At 54.0% G+C, this 25,242-nt stretch overlaps 1 protein-coding gene across 3 annotated transcripts; it reads left to right on the top strand.

Annotated features, from left to right (window-relative positions):
- The first annotated feature begins 3,841 nt into the window (after window positions 1-3,841).
- SLC12A4 (solute carrier family 12 member 4) lies at window positions 3,842-25,231 on the top strand. Of its 3 annotated transcripts, none has more exons than XM_026495047.4 (24): window positions 3,842-4,037; window positions 8,706-8,800; window positions 10,237-10,368; window positions 14,020-14,166; window positions 14,252-14,306; window positions 15,878-16,008; window positions 17,262-17,503; window positions 17,647-17,861; window positions 18,401-18,565; window positions 18,644-18,742; window positions 18,971-19,028; window positions 19,391-19,565; window positions 20,001-20,119; window positions 21,579-21,677; window positions 21,871-21,990; window positions 22,195-22,299; window positions 22,542-22,710; window positions 22,998-23,193; window positions 23,308-23,477; window positions 23,561-23,692; window positions 23,770-23,877; window positions 24,065-24,252; window positions 24,342-24,475; window positions 24,654-25,231. In XM_026495047.4, exons 1-24 carry the CDS (start codon window positions 3,923-3,925, stop codon window positions 24,743-24,745), a joined length of 3,261 nt encoding a protein of 1,086 aa, XP_026350832.1. In that variant the 5' UTR covers window positions 3,842-3,922; the 3' UTR covers window positions 24,746-25,231. The 3 variants fall into 3 exon arrangements, with proteins under 3 accessions (XP_026350832.1, XP_044238392.1, XP_044238393.1); XM_044382457.3 differs by having other exon boundaries at window positions 3,877-5,440; XM_044382458.3 differs by lacking the exon at window positions 3,842-4,037 and adding an exon at window positions 8,202-8,342.
- Window positions 25,232-25,242: the final 11 nt, after the last annotated feature.

Genomic DNA, 25,242 nt, shown 5'->3' with positions numbered 1-25,242 from the left:
CAAGACCACCCGGTTCTGTTTAGGTTCCCCACCCTTCCTCCCACTCCCACGTTACAGCATGGAAAGTATCTCTAGACAATAAGCTAGTGCTATCATCGGGCTCATATCATCTTTATTTTCCTTTTATCTGGAATCACAGTCCTGCACTACCTATTGTCCAATGTCTGAAAATCATTGTTTTATACATTTTGTCAGGAGTTCTATTTTACACAGAGAGGTAAATTTGGCTCCTGTTATGCCATCATGGTTGGAAGCAGAAGTACTGTTGAGGTACTCCTCACAACAAATAATCAGTTTTTGTAAATGTTCCAAGACAAAAATATGGAATTTTCCAATTGTTGGATGTCGAACTACATACATGTCCATTAGTTCTAGTTCATTAATTGTATTGTTAAAATCTTTTATCCCTTGCTGTTTTTTTCTTGACCTCTTAGTGACCACGATGGTTGTGTTGAAATCTTCCACTGTGATCGCGTATTTATCAGCTTCTCCCTATAGTTCTAGCAGTCTTTTTATTGAAGTGAAATTCACATACCATAAAACTAACCATTTTAAAGTGCATAATTCATTGGCATTTAGAACAGTCACAACGTTGTGCAACCACCACCTATCTCGTTCTAAAACATTTTAATCACCCTAAAAGGAAACCCTGTACTTAAGCAGTTACTCCCCAACCCCTTGTTCCCCTAAGCATCAATCTACTTTCTATCTTTATGGATTTACCTATTCTGGATATTTCTTACAAATGGAATCATACGATATTTGACATTTTGTGTCTGGGTTCTTACATTTAGAGTGTTTTCAAGGCTTGTTCATGTTGTACTTTTCCTCCTTTTATTTTACTCTTTTTTTGGGATTCCTGTTGTGTAGATATTAGGACTTGTTTCCATCTTCCATCTCTTCTTTGTTTTCCCTTTCATTGTTTTTTCTTTCTTTTTTGGGGAGGATTGCTTAATTTGGTCTTTCCAGTTTACAAATTCATTCTCAACTATAACTTCCTGCTATTGGATCACCTACTGTGTTGTTTCAAGCGTTATTGTTGTAACTTTAATACATGGTCCCATATTCCTTTGATACTTCTCCCATCCAGAGATGGATTCATTATCTCCCTACTCTCTCTTGAATTTGGGCTTCGTTATTGCTCGAGCAGTAAAATATAGCAGTTGGGGCACCTGGGTGGCTCAGTCAACCAGTTAAGCATCTGCCTTTGGCTCAGGCCATGATTCCAGGGTCCTGGGATCGAGCCCTGCATTGTGCTCCCTGCTCAGCGGGGAGCCTGCTTCTCCCTCTCCCTCTGCCGCTCCCCTTGCTTGTGCTCTCTTGCTCTCTCTGTCAAATAAATAAATGAAATCTTTTTTTAAAAAAACATTTATTCAAAAAATAAAATAAATAAAATACAGCAGAAATGATGCTGTGCCTGTTTCTAGGCCTAGGCCTAAAGAAACTGTCAGCTTCTACTCTCTGCTTCTTGGGATGCTCCCTCATGGATTACAGCCACTGGGCCATAAGGAAGCCAAGCAGCCCATGGAGAAGTACTCATGTAGAGCACCCAATCCCCTGATCCACAGCCCCACTGAGCTCTCAGCCGACAGCCAGGACCAACTTGCTAGCCATGTGAGTGAGTCATCTTGGAAAAGGATCCTCTGGCCCCAGCTGATGTCACATGGAGTAGAGATGAGCTTTACTCAACTAGCAGAGCTATGAGCAAATGTTTTTGTTGATTGATGTTTTAAGCCATTGTTGTTTTGGGGTAATTTGCTATGTAGCAATAGACCACAGAACAATTAAATTTTTCATATTTTATATTTCTGTCTGTGCTTTTTAATATTTTGTTTCATATTGCTAATATTCTCCCTTATCTTTTATAATGTTTATTAGGCTAATTTGGAATTTTTGTTCCATGTATTCGAAGAATTTTCCTGAGAGATGTTTTCTTTTGAAATGTCTGTGTTCCTCAAATGTCTTTTTCTTTTTGCCTGTGAGTACCCTGATGGTACAGGCTACTTGAAGAGTCAATGGTATGGGGGAAGTTGTAGCCTAACAAAAGAGTCCCTCAGAGTCCAAGGCTGTCAGTTGGGCTGCAGTGGCCTATCTCCTCACACAGTACCTGACCCCACCCCTGAGGAGATGCTGCATGTAGGGGTGTATAGGATCCTTTTGCAGAGCATTAGAGAAGACAGGAAAGAGGTGGCACCTGTTCATGCTTTATTCAAAAGATGTGTTGGGGAGAGGGACTGAGAACACCAAGGTGGCAAGACCAAAAGGGTCCTGTCCTTGTGAAGTCCACAGTCTAGTGGGCACGAAAACCTTAACTGCAGATTCCCACCAACACGTCTCCCTGCAGAGGGTACTGTGAAGGGAAAGTGCCTAAGAACCCAATCTAGCGGAGGGTGAGGTGGGGGGACGGGTATGAGTCTGAGAAGCCTTTTGGGGAGGAGGTGGTACTCCAAGGTGAGACCTCCCCTAACACCAAGGAGTCTGGTTAGTGAGAGTGGGGGCAGAGGATAGAAAGGCATTCTGTGAGAGGAAACAGCAGGTAGTGCGCAGGAAAGCTCTGAGTTTGGGGAAATGAAAGAGGCCAGAAGACCAAGGCTGGGGAGGTTGGAGGGGCCAGATGGAGCAGGGCCTTGTGGGCCAAGAGAAGACAGAAGAACATGGGCTTTTTCTTCAAAAGAAGTGGCTCTACCGTGAACAGTGGGAGAAAACAGGGAGTCCATGTGAAAGGCTGCTACTGTGGACAGCTGAAGGTGGCGTGAAGGACAGGAGGTCAAGTCAACAGGCCCTGGCCGGATGACTGTGGGGTAAGGGCCAGAATGGTGGTCAGCTTGGAGGTCCTCCTGAAGGACCCAGGGACTCTGATTCTTCATTCCACCCCAGAGCTGAGGCTGGGAGGAGGCAGCAGAGAGGTACCACTGATTCTTCACTGATGTTCTAAAGCTCTCTGAGCCACAAAAGAGAGGAAGATAAAGGAGACAGACCAGTCAGATGGGCTCTGGGGTTTTCTGATAGAGAAATAACTGAAAGGATAGCCTAGAGAGATAAAGATGTTAAAGTAAAGCCAACATGGATAAGTTATCTGAAGCAGTGGAGTAGAAAGTGAAAGAAAAAAGTTAAGAGCAAATAAGTAAACAACTCGGTAAAGGAACCCGCAGGTGGTGAAACAGTAAAAGAGAAAATTAAGATAAAAGAACTTGACTAAAGAACCCAATGTAGTGTCCCAAAGGGACCAATGGGGCGGCCGAGGGGGATGGGTGTCCTTCCCGCCAAGGAGGCAGCAGTTTGGGGAAGGCCCACGAAATCCCCAGCCTCCTCCTACAGGGAGAGACTGCAGTGAGGGGCACGAGGGAGAACGGCACCTTGGAGGGGTTCGGTTTACAGCGACATGGAAGAGACGTGGGAGACGGAGATGATGGGTATGGGGTGGGGATACCAAGGAATGGCGGGAGGCCCTGGGTAGGACTGGGATGGCCTGTGTGGTCCTGCTCCGATCCCTACCTACTCTTTCCCGTCCCTGAGTAACAGAAATGTCTCTGGGCGCTTGCTAGGCGCAGAGCGCAGAGTTAGTGCACCCCGCGCCCCATCTCCTGGAGCGCATTTCCCCATTTTACAAGTATCGCATCTGAGGCTCAGAGAGGGCGGTCCCTCAACCAAGGTCACACAGGAATCGGGGTCTGCGCAGGGCGTGGAGCCGCTAGTAGCACTGCCTCCCGGGGCGGGAGTGGGGGGGGCTTCGCTTTGCCTGGGCCCCCCTTGGGGAGGAGCCGCCCGAGCCCCTCCTGCTCCCCGCCCCCGAGGGGCGGCCCGGGGGGCGGGCGGAGGAAGTGAGCGCAGCGGGGAGGAATGCGAGCGGGCGGGGCGCGGCGGCCCCGGGCGGCTGGGACAGCCGGGCAGGCAGCCGGGACGGCGGGGCCGAGCGCGCGCGATGCCTCACTTCACCGTGGTGCCGGTGGACGGGCCGAGGCGCGGCGACTATGACAACCTCGAGGGTCTCAGTTGGGTGGACTACGGGGAGCGCGCAGAGCGGGAGGACTCGGACGGTGAGGGCGCTCCCGGTGGGGGCCTTGGTGGGGGGCAGGGGAGCGGGCCACGCGTGGCCGGTGCTTGCATAGACACCCGAACCGTACGAGCGCACGTCGATGCGGGCCCAACTTTTCTTAGTCTGCGCCGCCGCCACCTCGCTTCGCGCCCGCAGACACTCTTTTTCTGGGCCCCCGGCGCCCGCGGCTGGGCCGCCCTCCCCACCCCAGCTCCTCCCTTGCGGGCCGCGGGCGGGAGCTGCAGACGTGGCCGATGAAGGAGGCCAGGCCGGCGGGGTCGCCCGGATCGAGAATAGCGCCGAGCACCCATCTCTGGCCCTTCCCGCGTTGGAGCACAGCCGCATCCCGGACCGCAGCCCCAACACCTATGAACCTCTCCCAGCCTCCTCTCGCCTCGCCTACCCATTTGCGCTTCAGCGACTTTGCCCCTGAGACTACCCTCTCTCCCCTCTCCTTCCCCAGCCCTATGTAGGCAGGAAAGAAGGTAGCTCAGGCTGCCCGAGGGGGTCTATGGGCCTGTGAGTGTGATTCCACCTTCAAGCTGTAGGTACAGTGGGCATCTGTTGAGCACGCCACAGAACCAGGCTTGTCTGGGTGCTTCACATGAATTAACTCGTTTAATCCTCCCAATTTTGCCCATGGGATAGATCCTGTTACTCACGTTTAGGAAGGAGTGAACTGAGGAGCAGAGCAGTTATAAAATTTGCCCCCAGGGGATTCAAACCCAGGCTGGGAAACTTCAGCACCCTAACCTTTAGCCTAGGTGTTAGAACTGGGCCCGAAGGTAATCCTCCTCCCTTCTCCCAGGTTCCTGCCTCTCCCAAGCCCCTTTCTCCATCTCCCACCCCAGGAAAACCTGGTGGGGAGTGGGGGGCTGTCCTTGCTAGGACTCTGTTGGAAAACATGTCTGTACAAATAGCAGCATATGTATGTGCTTGTGCAAGTGTGGAGCTGTGAGTATCACACCTGACTGCTGTTGTGTGGAGATGGCACAGGACAGTGGTGCGGGCTGCGAGACATCCTGAAGGTTTTACAGGCTTGACAGCTGTGTGCTTGCACACACACCACCTCCACCCTTGCCCCTAGCCTTATTCCAGTGGTCAGCAAGAGGCAGTGTCCCCTGCTTCCCTGTTAGCCCTGAGAGGCTCTTCTCCCACAAAGGCTGGGCGGGGCTGCATCCCTGGGATCAGCCTGGACCAGTGGGCAAGCAGAGCTGAGCCTAGCCTCTGGCCCCGCCTTGGCCTCTCAGGGTGACTGGAGGGACCTGCAGCCACATTGGCTGAGTCCTGCCAGGTCCCTCCAAGCTGGGCCAGCTCCTCCCACTATCCGCCCTCCTTCTCCTCTTGCTCCTTTTCAGCCAGAACTTGGCTGTGTCTGCAGTATGGGGGACACTCTGCGCCCTGGTGAGTGATTATGATCCTTCTTGGTGGGGACTGCAAAGGGTCAGGGAGCACAAAAACAGCCTCAGGCCCATCTCATGGGGCCACCCCAACCTGGTACCCGAATCTCTCAAGGCCCATACTTCTGCTCCAGGGGATGTAGATGGGCCTCTCATCCAGCCCACTATGGCCTGTGGGTGGAGAGTGGGGAGGTTCTAGAGGAGTACCCCTGGCAGATGCCTGTGAGCACAGGGATAAGGATGCTCACCTGGATCCCCACTTGTAGCTGGTGTGTTCATAGCCCCTGGCAAGAACACACAGATACGTGTACCTCACAGGTAGTCCCGAGGACTACGTCACGCTCTGGTTCACTGGGGGTCTCAGGTTGGTATCTGAGTAGCTCTGGCCTGGCAGGCATGTCCAGACCTGCCCTAGAATTTTTGGAATAGCTGAGGGCAGTACAGACATCCAGGCACTGCTTAGGTCTCCCCACCTTCCCACAGTTCCATAGGAGCTGCCCTTAAACGAGTCTTTGGGGAAATCCAAGGAATGACTTCTGGGTGTCTGGCGCCCGATTATTCCTTTTCTGATGCATCTGGGTCATTGGAAGAGTGGGTGTTACTATCCACTTCATAGAAGAGGAAACTAAAGCAGGACAGAGAGGGTAAGCAGGTTGCCCTGGGTCACACAGAGGGAGGGTCTGGAATCCAAGCCGGGCTGCCAGCCATCTGAGCACCAAGAACCTGGGGTATGTGCACCCTGGGCTAAGTGCAAACCTCAGCCACTCTTCTCTAGTTAAAGGCTTGTACTGCACCCTGAGGTACATCCTGGGATAAACCAGGGTCCAGAAGAGTAGGAGTAGGAAACCCGCAGCATAGCTCCCACCTGATTCTGGTGGATCCTGAGGCCCAGATTTGGCCCCTCTCACTGGGTGACCTTGTCTCTGAATCTCTCTCTACTTTCCTTGTTAGTAAAAGGGAATAAATGATATCTACTGGAGTGCTGCTGTGAGGACTAAAGGCAACCCTTGGATGGGCTCTCAGCCACTCTGGAGTCATGGCTGAAGGGACAAGGACTGGATGGGTTTTGGAGAACTATTCACAGGCACTGGGGCTGGTGTGGGGGGGGGGAATGCTATGTGTTCAACAATGCATTTTCTGGATACCAGTGCAGTCTCCTCAGGGAGACAGGCAACAATGGTGGGACAGGCTGCAGTGCATGAGTTTAGCATAATTTATAATTTATTTCCATTTTACTTCCACAAAAGTTCTCCCCAAAGCACTGTCACAGTCAGAAAGATCATAACTATGAAGAAGAGGGCAAGGACTCTGAGATGAGACAAATGGTGACGGTATCTAAGGAGTAAATTTAGCTTGGAGAATCCTGGCAGCCAAGGCAAGAAGGGAAATAAGATGAGCTCTATAGTTGCCATTTTCTGACAAAATGAAGCATCTAACTTATTCAGGAGAGACACTTTTTTTTCGGTCACAAAACCCAAGAGTACTTTTCAGAGGCTTCTCACTAAAGGGCTGTTAATGTAACCAGCCATGTTACTGGGTTTTCTGATTTTTCTTATAGCTTCTTATCCTGATCTTGAACAAGTATCAAAGGTACAGCAAATGTCATAGGGTGTCTGAGGAGCTAAATGACCCCATGAGGCTTTAACATGACTCAGTGGACTGGCTTGACCTCTGGCTTGCTGTCTTTGTCCACTGTGCCATTGGCATTGACCTACACACAATTGTGTAGCTCATGGGACTGAGTTGCTTCGCTCACTTAGCTAGTCCAGCTTCCTAGATGAGGTGATGTATCCCTTTCACATGCTGTGGGAAGGAAGAGCTGACTTTGCCCCGAAATTTTTCATCAACACACATACCTGTCAGTCTCTGGACAGTAAAGAATCCACACTGCAGCACTTACTGCGTGTTGTTGGCTCACAGAAGGCAAATTAAGTCTTATATGGATGGCAAGAGAATGTATCAGATGGAGGATGCATCATTCAGCATATTTAGCTGCAAACAAGAGAAATGAATTGTGGGTTATTTAACCAGAGAGGGTTGGCAGATAGTTCTTACAAAACCAAGCATGGCCAGTGCGTGGCTGGAATGCTCTACTAGTCTGGGTGAGTGATGACAATTCTGTTGCCACCTCCATCACTGGACACCAGGCCAACACTGCTGCCTCAGTTATTGTCATCCAGCACCAACATGGCTTTTGTGAACCAAGATGACAGCTTTCCATTTGCTATGAGGCCTCCAGGCACTGACGCAGCTGCCATACTATCTAGAGGGGGACAGAAGCACTCAATGACTAGAAAAGGAGTACTTGGGTGTCCTCTGCCTGCTCGATGGAAAACTGGGAATGTAACCCATAGAGACTGACAAAGGATGAAGTTTGGGAAACGGGAGCATTTGAATGCTGAGCAACCAGAAAAAGCAGCTGAGCTTTGAGTTGAGGCAGGCTTATTTAAAAAAAAAAAAGCGCATCTGGCTTTTTTCCGCGAGGTTTACTTGGAGCTGAGACGCTCTCACCAGACCCGAGGGTAGGTGGACGCTGGTATCGGCCTCGCACCTAATCTGGGGCAAGTTGCTGGGACCTGAGACAGGGAGACCAGGGCTGCCACTAGTAGTTCCGGCTCAGTCCACCACCCACCTGGCCCGGCTCTCAGGGCTTTCTTAGGCGACCCTACATGGCGCCTTGCACCACTTCCGCGCTCTGGACAGTCCTTGCCGCTTCCCCTCCCCCCCCGCCCCCAGCATGCCCCGGGGTGCCCTCCCAGACGCCCTCGCGCAACGCATGGTGGGATAGCGAGTAGGTGGCCAGCTGGCCATGGCCGCTGAAGGCGCCCTGTGTGGCTTCATATATCTGGAGGGCAGCACTCAGTCGGGCCTTGAGGACGCTGAGCCCTTGGCGCCCAGCACGCTGGGTATTCCAGATAGACCTGGAAAATGGGAGGTGGGGCTGGGACGGTCTGAGGGCGGCCGCAACTTGGCCACGCCCCTGCCATCAGGCTCCGCCCCCCAGCGTTAACACGTGGTTGAGTTAGTCTGTGTGGGGCCTTCACGCAGGGGCCCTGGAGGAAGTGATGCGCTGACTTTTGGTCATTGGTCACTCTGCTAATTCCGGCTCTTCATGGAGGCCGGCAGAGTATGATGGGGAAACTGAGGCCCAGCCTGGTACACTGGCCCCTAAAGTGCTCCACAGAGATGTGTTTGTGGACTGGGGTGCAGGCAAGCTGGGGGCTCAGGAGGTGGCCGCTGACTGGGATTTTGTCCCTCTCTCTCCATAGGACATGGCAACCATAGAGAGAGCAGCCCTTTCCTTTGTCCCTTGGAGGCTTCCAGAGGAAGTGACTACTACGACAGGAACCTGGCACTGTTTGAGGTAGCTGAGGAGCCATTCTGGGCTGCAGGTGTGGCAGGCAGGTGGGAGTTGGGGGGCAGGGGCCCTTCAGGACTCAAACCTTAGCTGAGCAGGCGGTCTGTACAGTTGTGTCATCTAATGTCTCAGCTTCTCCTTCAGTCTTCCCCTGTCTGCCTGTTTCCCTTGACCCTTTGAACTGAAACTGCTTTCCCAGAGGGCACTCACAACCCCACACCATTACCATCTCTAGGGGTTGTACCTTTGATTTCATTATAGCCCCTCAGCCAGGTGACCACCTGTCAGGATTTCTCACCTTGGGATTTCCTTTTTTCCCTTCACTCATAGGACTTCTCATTCTTCCCTCTCCTGTGAACTCTTCCTTGTCCTCCCTGGTTGGCTCTTCTAACTCTGTCCTCATGTTTACAGAGTCCTGGTTCTTTTTCCTGGATTTGCTTTCTCCACATATGCAGCCTTAGTGGAAACCTCTCTGCAAACATTCCCAATATTGTGCCTCTGAACTTGAATTTTATCCTTTTCAGATTCAAGCTCAGAAGTTGGATCTGGATTTAAGGCATGGTTTAGGCCTCTAAGCACTGACCCACATGTTCAGCTGTCCCTTGGAATCTCATGGGCTCCTCCTGTCCCAAAATACCTGCATCTTCACTTCTCACTTCAGTCCAGTTTCTCCTTGTGTGTAGGGTTGGAAGGGAGCTGAAAGACAGGGAAAGACTAAATAGGCAAGAGGCAGGTACTGGGAAGGGTGCAGGAACAGGGAAGGCCTAGACTCGGGCGGGGGTTGGGGACCCTGAGTCCTGGGAGGCCTCCTGACCTGGAAAAATGACAAGTTTCTGCAGCAAAGGCTTTGACCTGGCTCCACCTGAAGATGGGCTAGGGGGTCAGGATCCTACCTTGGGGATTGAGGTGTTTTACAAACCCTGGGACCTGGGGAGAAGACCATCTGATAGGCTCAGGGTTTGGGCAAATAAGAGAGACTTACCTTGTTCCAAACATCCTCTTTTGACTTCCTTGGTTCACTAAGAGGGCTTTTTTGTGGGAGAGTTGAAGGCACATGTGAGTACCAAAGGCCCACTCATAGCTGGGAAGTAGCCAGGCAGAACAGGCAGGATGAAGTGTGCCATTTGTCTGTCTGCCAGCCGTGCCCTTCCCTGCCCTCACCCCTGAGGCAGGTAGTTTTCGCAAATGGGCTGGTAGCGATTGTAGCCAAGATAAGGCAGAGAGAAGCAGTCATTGGGCTGGGCCTTTGAGTGGCGCGTGCTGGGGTGTGGTGCCCACACCTGCCCGGTAGGCTGGCTTGGGCTTCCCCAGGCAAGAGTGGGATCAGGCCCAGGCCTGTCTGAGGGCTTGGCAAGGGACCAGAAGCCAGGCTGCTGGCTACACACAAGTAGCCTGGCACCATCCAGGCCCATTGCCAGATTGCCCTGTGGCTCTGTTTACAGGAAGAGCTGGACATCCGCCCAAAGGTATCATCTCTTCTGGGCAAGCTCGTCAGCTACACCAACCTCACACAGGGCGCCAAGGAGCATGAGGAAGCTGAGAGTGGGGAGGGCACCCGCCGGAGAGCAGCCAAGGTGAGCTGGTCAGGGGCAGTAGGGGGGCCATTCCTAGGAGGACGGACTCAACACCATGGAATTGGCAATTGTGAGCATCCCAGGGGATGTGGGTACCAGGTACGGTGAGCATGGATGATGGGCTCAAAAAAGCTTCAAGGTGTGGGCTGAGGAGGAGCCTCTGAAGGGGGCAGAGGACTAGAGGGGGCAGAGGGCCGAGAAGACCCTCAGAAACAGTGATGGCTGCCTTTTCTCTGCCCTCTCTGTGTGCCAGGCATCATGCTAAGCAGTGGGCCTGGGTCCTTGCCATCTTCACAACAAAGCTGTGAAACAGGTGCTACTTCCATCCTCGTTTTATGGACAAGGAAACTAAGTGTCAGAGGCATTAAGTAACTCACCTAAGGTCAGTCAGCTGGGCAAGATCAGTGTGTACACTAGAAGATGGATTTGTGGATTTACGGTGAGATATATGACTGTAGAGGGCCAGAGCACTGGCATTCCATCAGGATGGATAAGGGTGTTACCTTGGGAATCAGGAACCTGGTTGTCCACTGGGGCTATGTAACCAAGTGACCAAAACCTGCCCCTTACTGTGTTGCTTCCATTGGCAGACCTCTCCGATAGCCCCTTTATTCCTCAAATGCCAGGGTTAGGACGGTGACTGGAACATAACACTGCCTCTTGGAGCTTGCCTATCCCTCTCCTTGCCCCATCCCTGGTCACTCTCCAGGCCTCTGGCCCTCCAACATCCTTGCTCAGCTCTCCTATAGGATGGGGCTCAGTTTAACTGAAGGTTGGGTTTTTTTCCCTACATTTTCGGTTTGGAGGTAAGGAGCCCTCCCTCTCCACCTACTGACTCCCTGAGGTTTGGGAAACAGCTGTGATTTAAAAGGAGCTTGAGGGCTGCCTGGGTGGCTCAATCGGTTAAGTGTTCCACTCTTGATTTCAGCCCGGGTCATGATCTCTGGGTTGTGGGATCGAGCCCTGCATCAGGCTCCCTGCGTGGCGTGGAGTCCGCTTCTCCCTCTGTTCCTCCCGCTACATGCGCGCGCTCTCTCCCCTCTCTCTCAAATAAATCAATAAAATATTTTTAAAAAATAAATAAAAGGAGCTTGGTTCTGGCACTAGCCGTAGGGTTCTTGCTGGAGGTCAGCACAGACAGAAGTTCCTGGTTGGGATAAACTGGGGACCCAACTTCAGACCTGCTCATGATATTTGGGCCCTGCTAGGGCTGCCCAAGGAGAGTGTAAACTGGGCTGTTGTGCACCGCTCCCCTTGCTCCTCCAGGAGGCAAACCAGCCCCCGCTTCAGAGAGGGCAGCTAAGATCTTGAGGTCACACAGCCCACTCTATCCTGCTGGTTGTGATTTTGATTTTGCTGGCATTTTCTGGACCACACATGGCAGAGAAGCCTGAGCGTCTCTGGCTATCCCTATTCAGCCCTGCAGGGGGGTGTCAGCCACTGGGAGTGTTGCTTGCAGTGGGTGGTAGGATCCTTGATAAGAGCTTTCTCCCTGTTCTTCTGGCCGAATCCAGGGAGCTGGTGGCTGGAAGTAAAAAGGTCCCTGAGAAAGACTAGCGCACATCTCAATGAGTGTCAGAAGGAAGTCTGGGTTGGTGAAGGGTCATGGTCCTTTAGCCTTATGAGAAGCCTTGTCAGGATGCTGGGATCCAGCCTCGGCTTACCTGCCCAGCTCACTTGGCCCTAGGGTTAGGATGTGAGAGGATGGCAGAGTGTCTTAGCTTCAGTGGCTTTTCCATGGAAGAAGGAGAAAGCTGGCCCAGTCCGTAGCGGGTCAGTAGGAATCTAGGGAGTTGGAACTACTGAGCTGTGATCCTTTCCCAGGACCGGTCTGAGCAGGGCCCTCAGGAAAGGAGGCTTAAAGGAGGAAGGGTGGGCCTCCAACCAGACCCAAGACAGCCTTTCCATGGCAGCTGCTCTGGTTCTGGCCTGATGACCTTCGGAGGCTGCCAGAGGTTATTTGGGGATGCAGAAAGCATTTCCGGCCCTGCCCTTTCCCACACTGCCCTTTCCCCAGAGTGACTCAGCTTAGAATGGAGGTGGGGCTGGGAGCTGCCACTATCCAGTGAGTGGTCCAGGGCCTCTGAAGGGCTCAGAGCCCAGATGAGGTATGTTTGTCACCTACGTTTTAAGGGACCATTTGTTCTTATTCCGGCCTTTCCAGGCCCGTCTGATGTCGTTATCGGCTACACACAGATCCTGCCCCAGACCTGGACCCTTCAGTAGAGTTCCCGTGGCCACATAGTTCTCTCTCCCACCCCAGCTCCAGGGCAGCAGGCTTTGCTGAGGCCCTGGTAGAAGCTCTTAGGGCCCTACTACCCTAGGCTGCACTCACAAGGTACCTTTCAAGAAGGTGCTAGTCTTGCCTCTTGTTTCAGCCTCTGCCCTGGCCTCCTGGATGACCCCTACTCTGCCCTTAGATATTTGAGAAATCCTGTCTTGGTTTGCCCACTGATCTTCCTCACCTGTCCTTCAGCTTGAGTTTCTGTTGTCTATGCAGGATTTTCCCAACAGGTTATCCTAGGGGTCTTCCAAGGCACCACTCACTGGGCTCAGGAACACCTTTTGGGTACCTGCAGAGCCTACTGGTGATAGAGAAGTGAGCAAACCAAGTACTCCCCAGTATAATCATGAGACATTCGAGTGAGCAGTTACTATGACCTGTAGTGACCTCTGATGAAAGAGTGTATCAGATGTGTTGAGGGGATGCAAGAGGAAGTACCAACTCAGCCTAAGGCAACCCAGGAGAACCTCCTGGAAGAGGCAACCATTAAGCCCCCTGAAGGTTTAACTAAAGAGGAGCTACGCCAGGCAATGAGACAGGGCTGACCCTTCCAGGCAGAGCCCAGCACATGTCCTGGTTCAGAGGCTGTGAGGGACCAATGTCATCAGGGGCCGAAGCTATCAGAGAAGGTGATGGGGCATACCTGGTAGCCCAAACCAGGGAGTCTGGGCCACACTGTGGATTACAGGATGGATAGTGCAGAGGGTTTTTAGCATGGACGATGAGATTGGACTTGGATTTCAGAGACCCACTCTGGCAGCAGAGTGGGCTGGAACGTGGAGAGTGTGGAGAGCTGTCAACCAACAGGCACCATCCAGGTGTCATAGATGTCATGCCCCAGGTTCAGGGGACTAAGGCTGAGGGAAGGCAGGCAGATCTCAGGGCAGCTTGAGAGCAGACTGGGCAGGACTTGGTATCCACCAGGATGGGAGGTGAGGGTGGAGAGAGGGAGTCCGAGGGACAACTTCTTGAACTCTGACATGGGTGACATGGGGCATGCTGGGTGAGAAGGTGGGCATCCAAGACAGATCTTTCTTTCTTTCTGAAGATTTAACAGAAGAGAGTACGGGAAGGGGGCCATACCTTGAGAGGGAGGCGAGGCTCAAAAGCTCACATGTGGGGTTTTGAAAAGAATCAGGTTTTGTATCTTTCCAGTCCCAAACTGTCTTCATATGGCAGTCAGCATAGATATCCTAGCTGTCACCCCACCCCCCATGCTCCCGAGGACTACGCTGGGGATTCCAACTTATCCTCTGATAGAACACCCTGGGGATAAGAAGTCTTCTGAGTGACCAGCGGCTCGCCTTCCATGGTGTATCTGGGCCCCTTTGATGTTCTATGCTCCCCCCTCTCCTCCTGCTCCATAGGCACCCAGCATGGGCACCCTCATGGGGGTGTACCTGCCCTGCCTGCAAAATATCTTCGGGGTTATCCTGTTCTTGCGGCTGACCTGGATGGTGGGCACGGCCGGTGTGTTGCAGGCCCTCCTCATCGTGCTCATCTGCTGCTGCTGTGTGAGTACCCTCGCTGGGTTGGGGGCCACAGGCACCCCACAGAGCCCACCCGGCTGAGCTGCTCACCTAGGCCTCCTTCCCACAGACCCTGCTGACGGCCATCTCCATGAGCGCCATCGCCACCAATGGTGTGGTTCCAGGTGGGTAAGCGCCACCCCAGGCCTTATGGGAGGAAGGGGTCCAGAATCCCCCTTGATGTGCCCGGGGACCCTCATTGCCAAGCCCATGCCCTTCTTCCCCCCAAGCAGTTCTCTGGTGAGGTCTTAATCACTGACTCTATGACAGTAGCGACACTTAGGAGCATCCTTGCTTGACACAATTTGAGATTGCTGTTATGTTTTGTGTTCTGTTTGTTTACTTAGTCTAAAAGTAATTTTTAAAAAAGGGAATTGGGGCTGACAAAGAAGATAATGGGACACATGGGGTGGCCCACACCAGGGAGTCTAGACACTATGGATTATAGGATAGACAATGTAGAGGGTTTTCATTTTCAGCATGGATGCTGACATTGGACTTAGTTCTCAGAGACCCTGTTTATTTATTTATTCAACCATATTTTTGTACTGATGCAGATTTCTGGATATTTATTTTATTCTTTGGATCATAATCCAGGGCTGTCATTATTTATTTTGTTGCTCAAACTGTTCCACTTTGGCTGTTTAGCTATTCAGGTTGGCTTCTGTGTCTGAATGTTTTTTTTTTTCCGCACCCGTCTCTCTTTTTTTTTTTAATAACAGCTTTATTAGTATTAGTATAAAAGTAAGAGGGGAAAAAAGGCAACATATGATTACCATAAGAAGGTTTGAAAGTAAAGAAAAATATAGAAAGGAAAATTGAAAGTACCCATAATCCCACCATCTCGAGTTAGAAACAGTTTATTTGGTTATTTAAACAGGATCAATAGGATATTACCTAATCTATGTGATCATTCTGCTCTTGGGTTCTGGTTCTTCACTGTTGTGAACGTTGTCATGAACAGCTTTGCACACAGATCTCTGTTCACGTCCTTGTCTGCTCCCTTAGGAGAGGATCCTAGAGGTAGGATTATAACATGGAAGGGATTAATTTTTTTAAAGTCTTTGGAGCCCTATTCCCAGATTTTTCACCAGAGACATTTTATTAGGTGCAGAGTGAACAAGCAACATGGGGTCACTCTTGTCCCCTGCACCCTCACTAGCCCTGGGGCCCAGCGTTGACTCTGTCAGTCTTGCCAGGGGTGTTAGACTCTGATAGAAGCACAGTCTCAAGGCAGAAGGGTTAGCCTGGTAGCCAGCCCTGTGCTGGGCCCTGGGGACAAAAATACTGGACAACACAGCCCTTGCCTTGGTCCAGAGGGGTCCAACTAACAGACACAGCCCTTGGGAGGAGTGAGGCATGCTGAGATCAGGCACAGCCAGCTAGAGGAGGCTGTGCGGACTGGCCTGAGTGCAAGGGGTTGGGGAACAGTGGGCGACTTGAGCACTGCTGTGGATCAGAGCTGCCCTAGCGAAGCAGTCATTTCACTGGCCCGTGCTGGGTGGTGGAGTCAGGTGGGAAGGGGATTCAGCCCCAGCCTGGCTCCTTACTAACTGTGCAGCCTCGGGCAAGCATCCTAATGCTCGGCTTATCTGTAAATGGGAAAAACATTCCCTGTCACCCTGGGTGGTTGTGAGGGGTTGTCCTGGGGGAAACCCCCTTGCAGAAGAACCAGCCTTGGCTTTCTCTGTTGTAGCCGGGGGCTCCTATTTCATGATTTCCCGCTCGCTGGGGCCAGAGTTTGGAGGTGCTGTGGGCCTGTGCTTCTACCTGGGAACAACATTTGCAGCAGCCATGTACATCCTAGGTGCCATTGAGATCTTGCTGGTGAGTTAGGCTAAGCCCTGGCCAATTCTGGTCTTTTCCAAATAGTCCCTTTCCCCTAGGCAAGGCTACTCATGCTCCCCTCACCTCTGGCCAGGGTCTGGGGCTTGTCATATGGAAGGCCTTCTCGAGGGAGAAAGATCTTTGCTCATCCCAGCCTCCCCTTCAGCCCCTTGCCAGTTTGGGCTGGGCCAGGCAGGGGCCTGGCTGCCTTCACCTTGACCCTGAGTCTTCCATCTACCTGGGCACCATTTCAGCCATAGCAGGTGGTCTGTGAACTGTTGCATTTAACTGAGTGCTCTTGGCGATCATGCAGAACCTACCTCCTGGGCTTGTGTAGGCTGTGGCTGAGTCTGTCTCGCCCCTAGGGCTCTGTGCCAAGGCCCTTCAGATCAATGTTATCCTCATCCCTAAAAGGGTGAACAGCCACTGGACCTGTGCCCCCTCCGTGAGCCCCATGTGTGCTCTGACTCAGCCTCCCCCTCCCCTCTGAACTACCGCAGATAGTGGGGGGTACAGGGTAACAAGTACCCACCCCTGGGGATCCAGACAATAGGAGATGTTTAGGGGAACTGCCTGGCTATCCCCACCTCCAGGTCCTTTGCCCATAGTAGGGCTCTGCTTCTGGATCTTCTGGGGTGGGGGAGAGGGGTTGTTTTATGTTTTCCGTTTCCCACATTCCTACGTTTATTATTTGGATTTCTTCTGTAAGGAAAATGTGTCCTCTTCCCCATTTATTTATTTATTTAAGCATGCATTTATATCAGTATGGACTCCAGGATATTTATTTTATTCTTTGGCTCATAATCCAGTACTATCATTATTTATTTGTTGGTTGTTTAGCTATTCAGGTTGACTCCTGTGTCTGAATTAATTTTTAAAAAAAATAACTGCTCATTCACATACCATACAATTCTCTACCCATTTTAAGTAGGCAAGTTAATGATTTTTAGTATATTCACAGAGTTGTGCAACCATCACCACAATCAATTTTAGAACATTTTCATCCCCCCAAGAAGAAATCCCATACTTGTTGGTAGGCGGTCCCCATTCCTCCCAGCCCTAGGCAAGCATTAATTTGCTTTCTGTCTTTAATCAGATTTACCCATTCTAGGTATTTCACGTAAATAGAATCATACAATGTATGGTCTTTTGTGACTGTCGTGTTCTGAATATTCTTTTAAAAAGAAAACCAAAATGACAGAATTCACTTTCCAAAAAGGAAGATCGAACTTTTTTTATCTGTCTTGTTTCAGACCTACATTGCCCCGCCGGCTGCCATTTTTTACCCAACAGGCGCTCATGATACATCGAGTGCTACCTTGAACAATATGCGGGTGTATGGGACCATTTTTCTGACCTTCATGACCCTGGTGGTGTTTGTTGGTGTCAAGTATGTGAACAAATTTGCCTCACTCTTCCTGGCCTGTGTGATCATCTCCATCCTGTCCATCTATGCGGGGGGCATCAAGTCCATTTTTGACCCTCCTGTGTTTCCGTAAGTAACTGGGAGTACATCCATGCATTGCACTGATATTCCTCCCAAATAGATGGCCTTTAAGTCCCAGAGACTACAGGATGGGAACACACTGGGCCTTCCAGCTGAGCAGGTGCTGATGTTTCTACCCACCCCCGCCACAGAGTATGCATGCTGGGCAACAGGACCCTGTCCCGGGACCAGTTTGACGTCTGTGCCAAGACAACCATGATGAACAATGAGACAGTGGCCACCCAGCTCTGGAACCTCTTCTGCCACAGTCCCAACCTTACCGCTGACTCCTGTGACCCCTACTTCCTGGTCAACAATGTGACCGAGATCCCTGGCATTCCCGGTGCTGCTGCTGGTGTGCTCCAGGGTGCGTCCTCCCTCCTGTCCTCCTGCTTCTGATGCACGGGCTGAGCAGGAGGCAGGGAGTGAGTGTGGAAGGGGACTGGAGCACAGAGCTGTCCTTGTGTGGCCAGCTCAGGAATGGGGGGCAGGTCTGGCTGCCTTCCTGGCCCAGCAGTGTCCTCTCAGCCTTGCTCCTGGCAGCTAGGTTTTGGGTGAACAGAGCCCATTTGGCCAGTTACCCAGGAATGCAGCAGCCCCCAGAAAGTTCTGGTAGCCCCTCTCTCCCCAGCCACCCACCTCTGACGCTGCCTGGGATTGTTCTCACAGGAGCCATAAAGGGCCTCTGTGTAGGAGGCAGGCAGTGGCGAGGCTCTGGTCAATGGTGGTTCAGCCGCCTTTGCCTGTCAGACTTCTGTCAAGACCGCTCCTTCCCTGTGGCCAATGCTGCCCCCCCCACATCCCGAACTCCCAGAGCCTCTTAGGTCTGCAGCCTCTGCCTGGGCTGCCCCAAACTGCCCCTGGGAAGCAAGCAGGGCCACAGTGCTGATGCTGCTGCCCCCACAGAAAACTTGTGGAGCGCCTACCTGGAGAAGGGTGAGGTCGTGGAGAAGCATGGGCTGCCTTCCACAGATGCCCTTGGCCTGAAGGAGAGCCTGCCCCTGTACGTGGTGGCTGACATCGCCACATCCTTCACCGTGCTGGTTGGCATCTTCTTTCCCTCCGTAACAGGTGAGTACCTCTTGTCTGCCCACCCGGCCCTGCCCTCACTCCTGGGGAGCCCCTGAGGGTGTCTTGTTGTTTTTGGAGGCATTATGGCTGGCTCAAACCGCTCCGGGGACCTCCGTGATGCCCAGAAGTCCATCCCTGTGGGGACCATTCTGGCCATTGTTACAACCTCCCTTGTGTGTATCCTTTCCCAGGGCACAGGTGGATGGGGAGAGGGGCGGGAGGCCCTTGTCGGCACATAAGGCACCAGCTGGCAGGCACACGCACACCACCCATGCGTGGTCGCATACGTACCTCATTCTTCACGTGCATGCGCTCGAGGGGTGTGTGCCAGCCGTCTGCTGGGGCGAGGGGCTTGTGGGGACAGCAGTGGCAGTGGAGGCCTAGCTTTCCTTGACACGGCTGCAGACTTCAGCAGTGTGGTTCTCTTTGGCGCCTGCATCGAGGGTGTGGTACTCCGGGACAAGTGAGTGAGCTGGGCCCCTCCCTGTGGCAGGGGGCTCAGCTTTTGCCTGCCCTGACACCAGCTCCCCTCGTACACGTGGTCCCACACATGTCCTCAGGCTGCTGGTTGCCAATGGTGGTCTGTGCCACCAGGTGAGTCCGGCCCCACCAGCACTTTTTCTTCGGAGAGGATGGTGGCATCAGGACCAGGGCTGGGTTGAGGGAAAGGATAGGGGCTGATGAACTAGTCTTCTCTGCTGAGGGGCCAGAGCTCCGCCCACCATAGCCATCCTTCCTGACTGCTGACATCTCTTACTCTGGGCAGCCCCACCCAGGGTTTGGGGGCTTCTTGCATAGAGCATGGCCTGAGCCTGGCCCCTGCAGGTACGGTGATGGCGTCAGCAGAAACCTGGTGGTGGGCACACTGGCCTGGCCTTCGCCCTGGGTCATCGTCATCGGCTCCTTCTTCTCAACGTGTGGTGCTGGCCTGCAAAGCCTCACTGGGGCACCGCGCCTGTTGCAGGCCATCGCCAAGGACAACATCATTCCCTTCCTCAGGGTGAGCCCATCTGCACTCCCCCACAACCTGGGTGCTGCTGGCCTCTCACACTGGTGGGGGTAGAGAGGTATGGGATATGGATGCATTGCATCCTGCTGCGGCCTGTAGTGGCCCAGGGCCGTGTAGCCATCCGTGGGAAGTTGCTGGGAGCTGTCCTGGCCCCGGCCCTGCCCTGCCCTGCTGTTGGCAGAGCTACTTGGGCCTAGAATCCTCATGGCCTTTCTATGGCTTATCTACAGCAGAGAGGCCTGGAGAGATGGGAGGGCAGAGAAACTTGTGGTATCTATCAGGGCAGGTGTGGATGTGACCTAAGACCCCAGAAGAGGGACTTGGGGATGATGGAGGCCAGGCTATGGCTTGTGGCCCAAGGTGTGGCATAGGGGTGATGGGACCAGAACCTTCCCTTGCTGACCCCACTGACTCTGGTGCATGCAGGTATTTGGCCATGGAAAGGCAAATGGTGAACCAACGTGGGCGCTCCTCCTGACTGCACTCATTGCTGAGCTGGGCATCCTCATCGCCTCCCTTGACATGGTGGCCCCCATTCTATCCATGTGAGCTTGGGGCCAGGTCAGGGGGATGGTCTTAGGAAGAGTTCCTGTACCCTCAGCACCCCTCATCCAGGGGCCCCAGCACCTTCCTGTGCCCCTGGCCAGTGTTGAGGTTACAGCTGGTAGCTGTGTCAGGCTGTGTGGGGAGAAGTATGCATGGCAGAACTCAGCCTACTTCTGCATGGAGGTGGTGCAGGAGTGAACTGGCACTTACACGGGGTTTTACAGACACCAGCAGGGCCCATGCTCCTCTATGGGGGACTCCCAGAGCAGGCAGCCAGAGCCCTCTGCGCCCGGACAGGACGAGCACCGAGTGCCAAGTGCCTCGATGAAGCCACCACTGCCCCACCCATCTGTTTTCCGAGTTGTTTGCTTTTAAAGTTCTGGAGTCAGCTGGGCATTTGAGTCCCCCAGTGCCCTGTGGGAGTTGGTCATCATGTGGCAAATTCCGGGGGACCCTGAGGCAGAACTCCTGCGGGTACCATGTTCCCCTCTGCCAGTGGCTACTCCATTTCTCCTCAGACATTTCATTCCACTGCCAGGCTTGTTCGGTTATCACAGGACTACCCCTCACTGCCCCACTCAGCCTTTGGCCTGACAGGTCCTCCTTTCCCCCTGAAGTGGCCCCCCAGCCACAGCCAGGCCTGCCGGAATCATGCTCTCTCACTCCCCCTAGCTCACCTCCACCCACCGCTGCCCAGCTCCACGCGTCCATAAATGCACACCAGAAACTGTTCTTCCCACCTTCATCAGGCAGTGATCTCTCACTGTCCAAGCCAAAGGGTGTATCTCAGCCTTTATCAGGTGGTTCTTCCCCACAGTCCCAATGGGACTGACCACTCCTCCCTTCCCGGGGTTTCTGCCCCCCTGGCCTGCCTTTTCTAGTAAGTTGTCCTGCCTTCTTGTCTGCCCTTCCTTTCCTGCCAGCTGAAGGTGGATGTTGGTGCCCCCTCTCCTCAGTCCTGTGCTCCTCAGCTAGAGGGCTCACACAGCAGGCTCCCATGTCCCAGTCTCCCACAGCCACCAGAGTCCCTCACGTGTCCCTACTTCAGTGTACACAAAATGGGCCTTTCATATTCCCTCGAGGTTTTCCTCTCCACATTCATGACAGCCCTTCATCCAACTGGTCACCGGGGCAGAGGCCTGAATATTGTCTAGCTGTCTCCGGACACTGAGCACTCCTCGGCACCATCCTTTGCCACTGGTCCCCCTGCCTACAGCCCCCTTCCCACCCTGTCTGCCTGCAGACACTTACTTGCCCATCCTCTAAGAGCTGGCTTTGTGGGCACCCCTACAGTAGCCCCCTCTGCCTCAGGCTGTATGGCTGAGGAAACCTGACCACACAGGGTGGGGCCACGACACTCCCAGTTCCTAGTCCAGGCCCAGCCTGAGGAAGGGCAGGTGTATTGGGCATCTGGCTGCCAAGGAGGCCACTCTGTACCAACCGTTCCCTGTGCTGCAGGTTCTTTCTGATGTGTTACCTGTTCGTAAACCTGGCCTGTGCTGTGCAGACACTCCTAAGGACACCCAACTGGCGGCCCCGGTTCAAGTACTATCACTGGTAAGCGCCAGCTGGACTCCCGAGCCAAGTCCTCTGACACAAGAATTTTGGGGGAAGCCAGGAGCCCCATCCAGGATAGGGTTTGAGTTTCCTGGGTAGTGGTTGCTATGGGTGAGAGATTGGGGTGTTGGAGGCTTGGCTTGGGACCTTACTGATCTTTCCCTGATTCTGGCCCTTCCCCACTCTGGCCCAGGGCGCTGTCCTTCCTGGGCATGAGCCTCTGCCTGGCCCTTATGTTTGTCTCCTCCTGGTACTATGCCCTGGTTGCCATGCTCATTGCGGGCATGATCTACAAGTACATCGAATACCAAGGGTGAGTGACGGCTGCCACTTGGTCAGGGCAGGTGGGGTGGTCTGTATGCCGGGTTTGGGGAGATGAGCCATCTATTACTAGCCACCATGGTGCAGGGCTGGGGGTCTGTGACTCAGGGGCTAGCTGCCCGCCATCTCACATACACATGGACAGAATCCCACGAGTGGGACCAGGGGCTCTACCAGCTCGTGGTGGTCTCCACAGGGCTGAAAAGGAGTGGGGTGACGGGATCCGAGGCCTGTCCCTGAGTGCTGCCCGCTATGCACTGTTGCGGCTAGAGGAGGGGCCTCCTCACACCAAGAACTGGCGGTGAGTTCACACCCAGGCTGGCAAGAGCCACTCTAGGTTCTCAGGGGGTGCTGTGAGGGTGAGAGGTCAAGAGGTGCTGAGTCTCCCTCCCTAGTCCATGTTCCTTGTCCCAGGGTTGTCAGGGGTGCCCTTGGATTCTTGTTCCTCAAACCTGTGGGGGCCTGTGAGCTGAGAAAGGAGGAAGAAGAGGCTCCCTGGAAAACTGTGGCCCAGCTCTCAGGCTGTCCGTCTGGCCCCTACAGGCCTCAGCTGCTGGTGCTGCTGAAGCTGGACGAGGACCTTCACGTGAAGTACCCACGGCTCCTCACTTTTGCCTCCCAGCTGAAGGCCGGCAAGGGCCTGACCATCGTCGGTTCTGTCATCCAGGGCAGCTTCTTGGAGAGCTATGGGGAGGCCCAGGCTGCCGAGCAGGTGCCTGCTGTAGGGGGCGGGGTGCTGAGGCAGACTAGAGGTGTCTGGGCTGCAGCTGACTCCTAGGAGAAGGGGACTGATCCTGGCCAGCCAGGTGGCCAGCATGCTGCCCCCTGAGAGCTGGAGAAAGGGGGTATGACTGTCCCACCTTGAAAACATGGCCTCTGGGTGGGCAGCTTACGTCCTTCTCCTCCCCTCCCCTCCCCGCCACGTCATTCTGTGGGGAGAGAGCCCAGCAGAGGAAACACTAATGGCCTTGTCTTCTGACCCTCGTGTGTTCCCTACAGACAATCAAGAACATGATGGAGATTGAGAAGGTGAAAGGCTTCTGCCAGGTCGTGGTAGCCAGCAAGGTGCGAGAGGGGCTGGCCCACCTCATCCAGTCTTGCGGCCTGGGCGGCATGAGGCATAACTCTGTGGTGCTAGGCTGGCCCTATGGCTGGCGACAGAGCGAGGACCCACGTGCCTGGAAGACCTTTATTGGTGCGTGACGGGACAGGTCCTGGGCTGACCCATGTGGAAGAGGGGCTGGGGATCAAGTAAGGGTGGCGGCCGGAGGGCCACGGGCTGGCATTCAGCAGTGGCTCTCTTCCCCAGACACTGTGCGCTGCACCACGGCAGCCCACCTGGCCCTGCTTGTGCCCAAGAACATCGCCTTCTACCCCAGCAACCATGAGCGCTACCTCGAGGGCCACATTGACGTTTGGTGGATTGTGCACGACGGGGGCATGCTCATGCTCTTGCCCTTCCTGCTACGCCAGCACAAGGTGGGCCAGGCGGGTGACCCCGGGCGGGAAGGGCTCGGCCCTTGGAGGGCTGGAATGCAACTAAACCACCTACCTGCTCCCAGGTGTGGAGGAAATGCCGGATGCGCATCTTCACCGTGGCCCAGATGGACGACAACAGCATCCAGATGAAGAAGGATCTGGCTGTCTTCCTGTACCACCTGCGCCTTGAGGCAGAGGTGGAGGTGGTAGAGATGGTGAGTCACCTGCCCCTGTGGCCCTGGTTATACCCTGCCGCATGCAGCCCATTCCTCCCGGTCCACTCTCTCCCCAGCATAACAGCGACATCTCTGCATACACCTATGAGCGGACACTGATGATGGAACAGCGCTCCCAGATGCTGCGGCAGATGAGGCTGACGAAGACAGAGCGGGAGCGAGAAGTCAGTGGCTTTCTCCTTTGGGGCAGGGGTGGGTGGCAGGTCAGGCTTTGGAGATACCATCAGTTCGGGGAATCAGAATGACTCACCCCACCTAGCCTCCCCCAAGTCGGTACCCATTTCCCAGAGGCTGAGCCCACCAGGCCCCCCCTTTTCCCATAGCACTGAGAACACCTCTGGTTTTCCTCAGGCCCAACTGGTCAAGGACCGGCACTCAGCCCTGCGGCTGGAGAGTCTGTACTCGGATGAGGAAGACGAGTCTGCCACTGGGACTGACAAAATCCAGATGACATGGACGCGGGACAAGTACATGGCGGCTGAGCCCTGGGACCCGAGCCACGCCCCTGACAATTTCCGGGAGCTGGTGCATATTAAGCCGTGAGTCTGGGAGTGGAGGTGGGCTGGGGGCGGACAAGGTCTTTGGGTGGGCCAGGGGTAGGACCTGTGATCAGCTGCATTACTTGCAGGGACCAGTCCAACGTGCGGCGCATGCACACCGCCGTGAAGCTCAACGAAGTCATCGTCACGCGCTCCCACGACGCCCGCCTGGTTCTGCTGAACATGCCTGGCCCCCCCAAGAACAGCGAGGGTGATGAGAACTGTATCCTTTTGTGGAGAGGCAGGCAGTGGGGAGGTGGACAACGATGAGGTCAGGCCAGGAGCTCTTCTCCCTAGATGCCCCCAGGGGGTGCTAGGTTACCCCAGCTCTGATTAATAGGCCAAACTTCCGTGGGTGCCCCTTGGTCCTGGTGCTGCCTCCTTAACCCGACGCCCTACAGACATGGAGTTCCTGGAGGTGCTGACCGAGGGCCTCGAGCGTGTGTTGTTGGTGCGTGGCGGTGGCCGTGAAGTGATCACCATCTACTCCTGAGCCAGATATACACTTGTGGCTTGGAATGGAGGTGTCCAGGGTAACAGCCTCCTCCCAGCACCCACCCAACAGCCCTGCTTTGCCTGGCTCTGTCCTGGACCCAGCTTTGCTAGGTCTCCTTGGAACACCAGGCCTGGGCTGGTAATGGCGATGGATCCGAGGTTCTGCAGGACGCTGAGAGGTCTGGGGACTTCCCTATCCGGCACCCCAGGAGGCCTGTCCTGGCTGGAGAAGACTGGTGGGGGAGGGGGGCTCATGTGGGATTTGAAGGCAGCCTGCCCAGGAACGCTATTTATTGCATATTTATTGTTTGGATGTCACCATCAGAGTGGGGGGAAGGGTGACAAGGGAGGGGGTCTGGCCCAGCCCACCTGCAAGAAGACCTGGCTCAGGCTACTGTGGGCAGGGACCCCCACCAAGCCAAGCCGAATGGAACTGGCCAGCTGGGGCCTGACTTTTTTCAATAAAACATTGTGTACTTCTGGGCCTCCTGCTGC

This window comes from Ursus arctos, unplaced genomic scaffold (genome assembly GCF_023065955.2).
Source record: "Ursus arctos isolate Adak ecotype North America unplaced genomic scaffold, UrsArc2.0 scaffold_19, whole genome shotgun sequence".
Taxonomy (NCBI): Eukaryota; Metazoa; Chordata; class Mammalia; order Carnivora; family Ursidae; genus Ursus; species Ursus arctos.
This window is presented reverse-complemented; position numbering and strand designations above follow the sequence as displayed.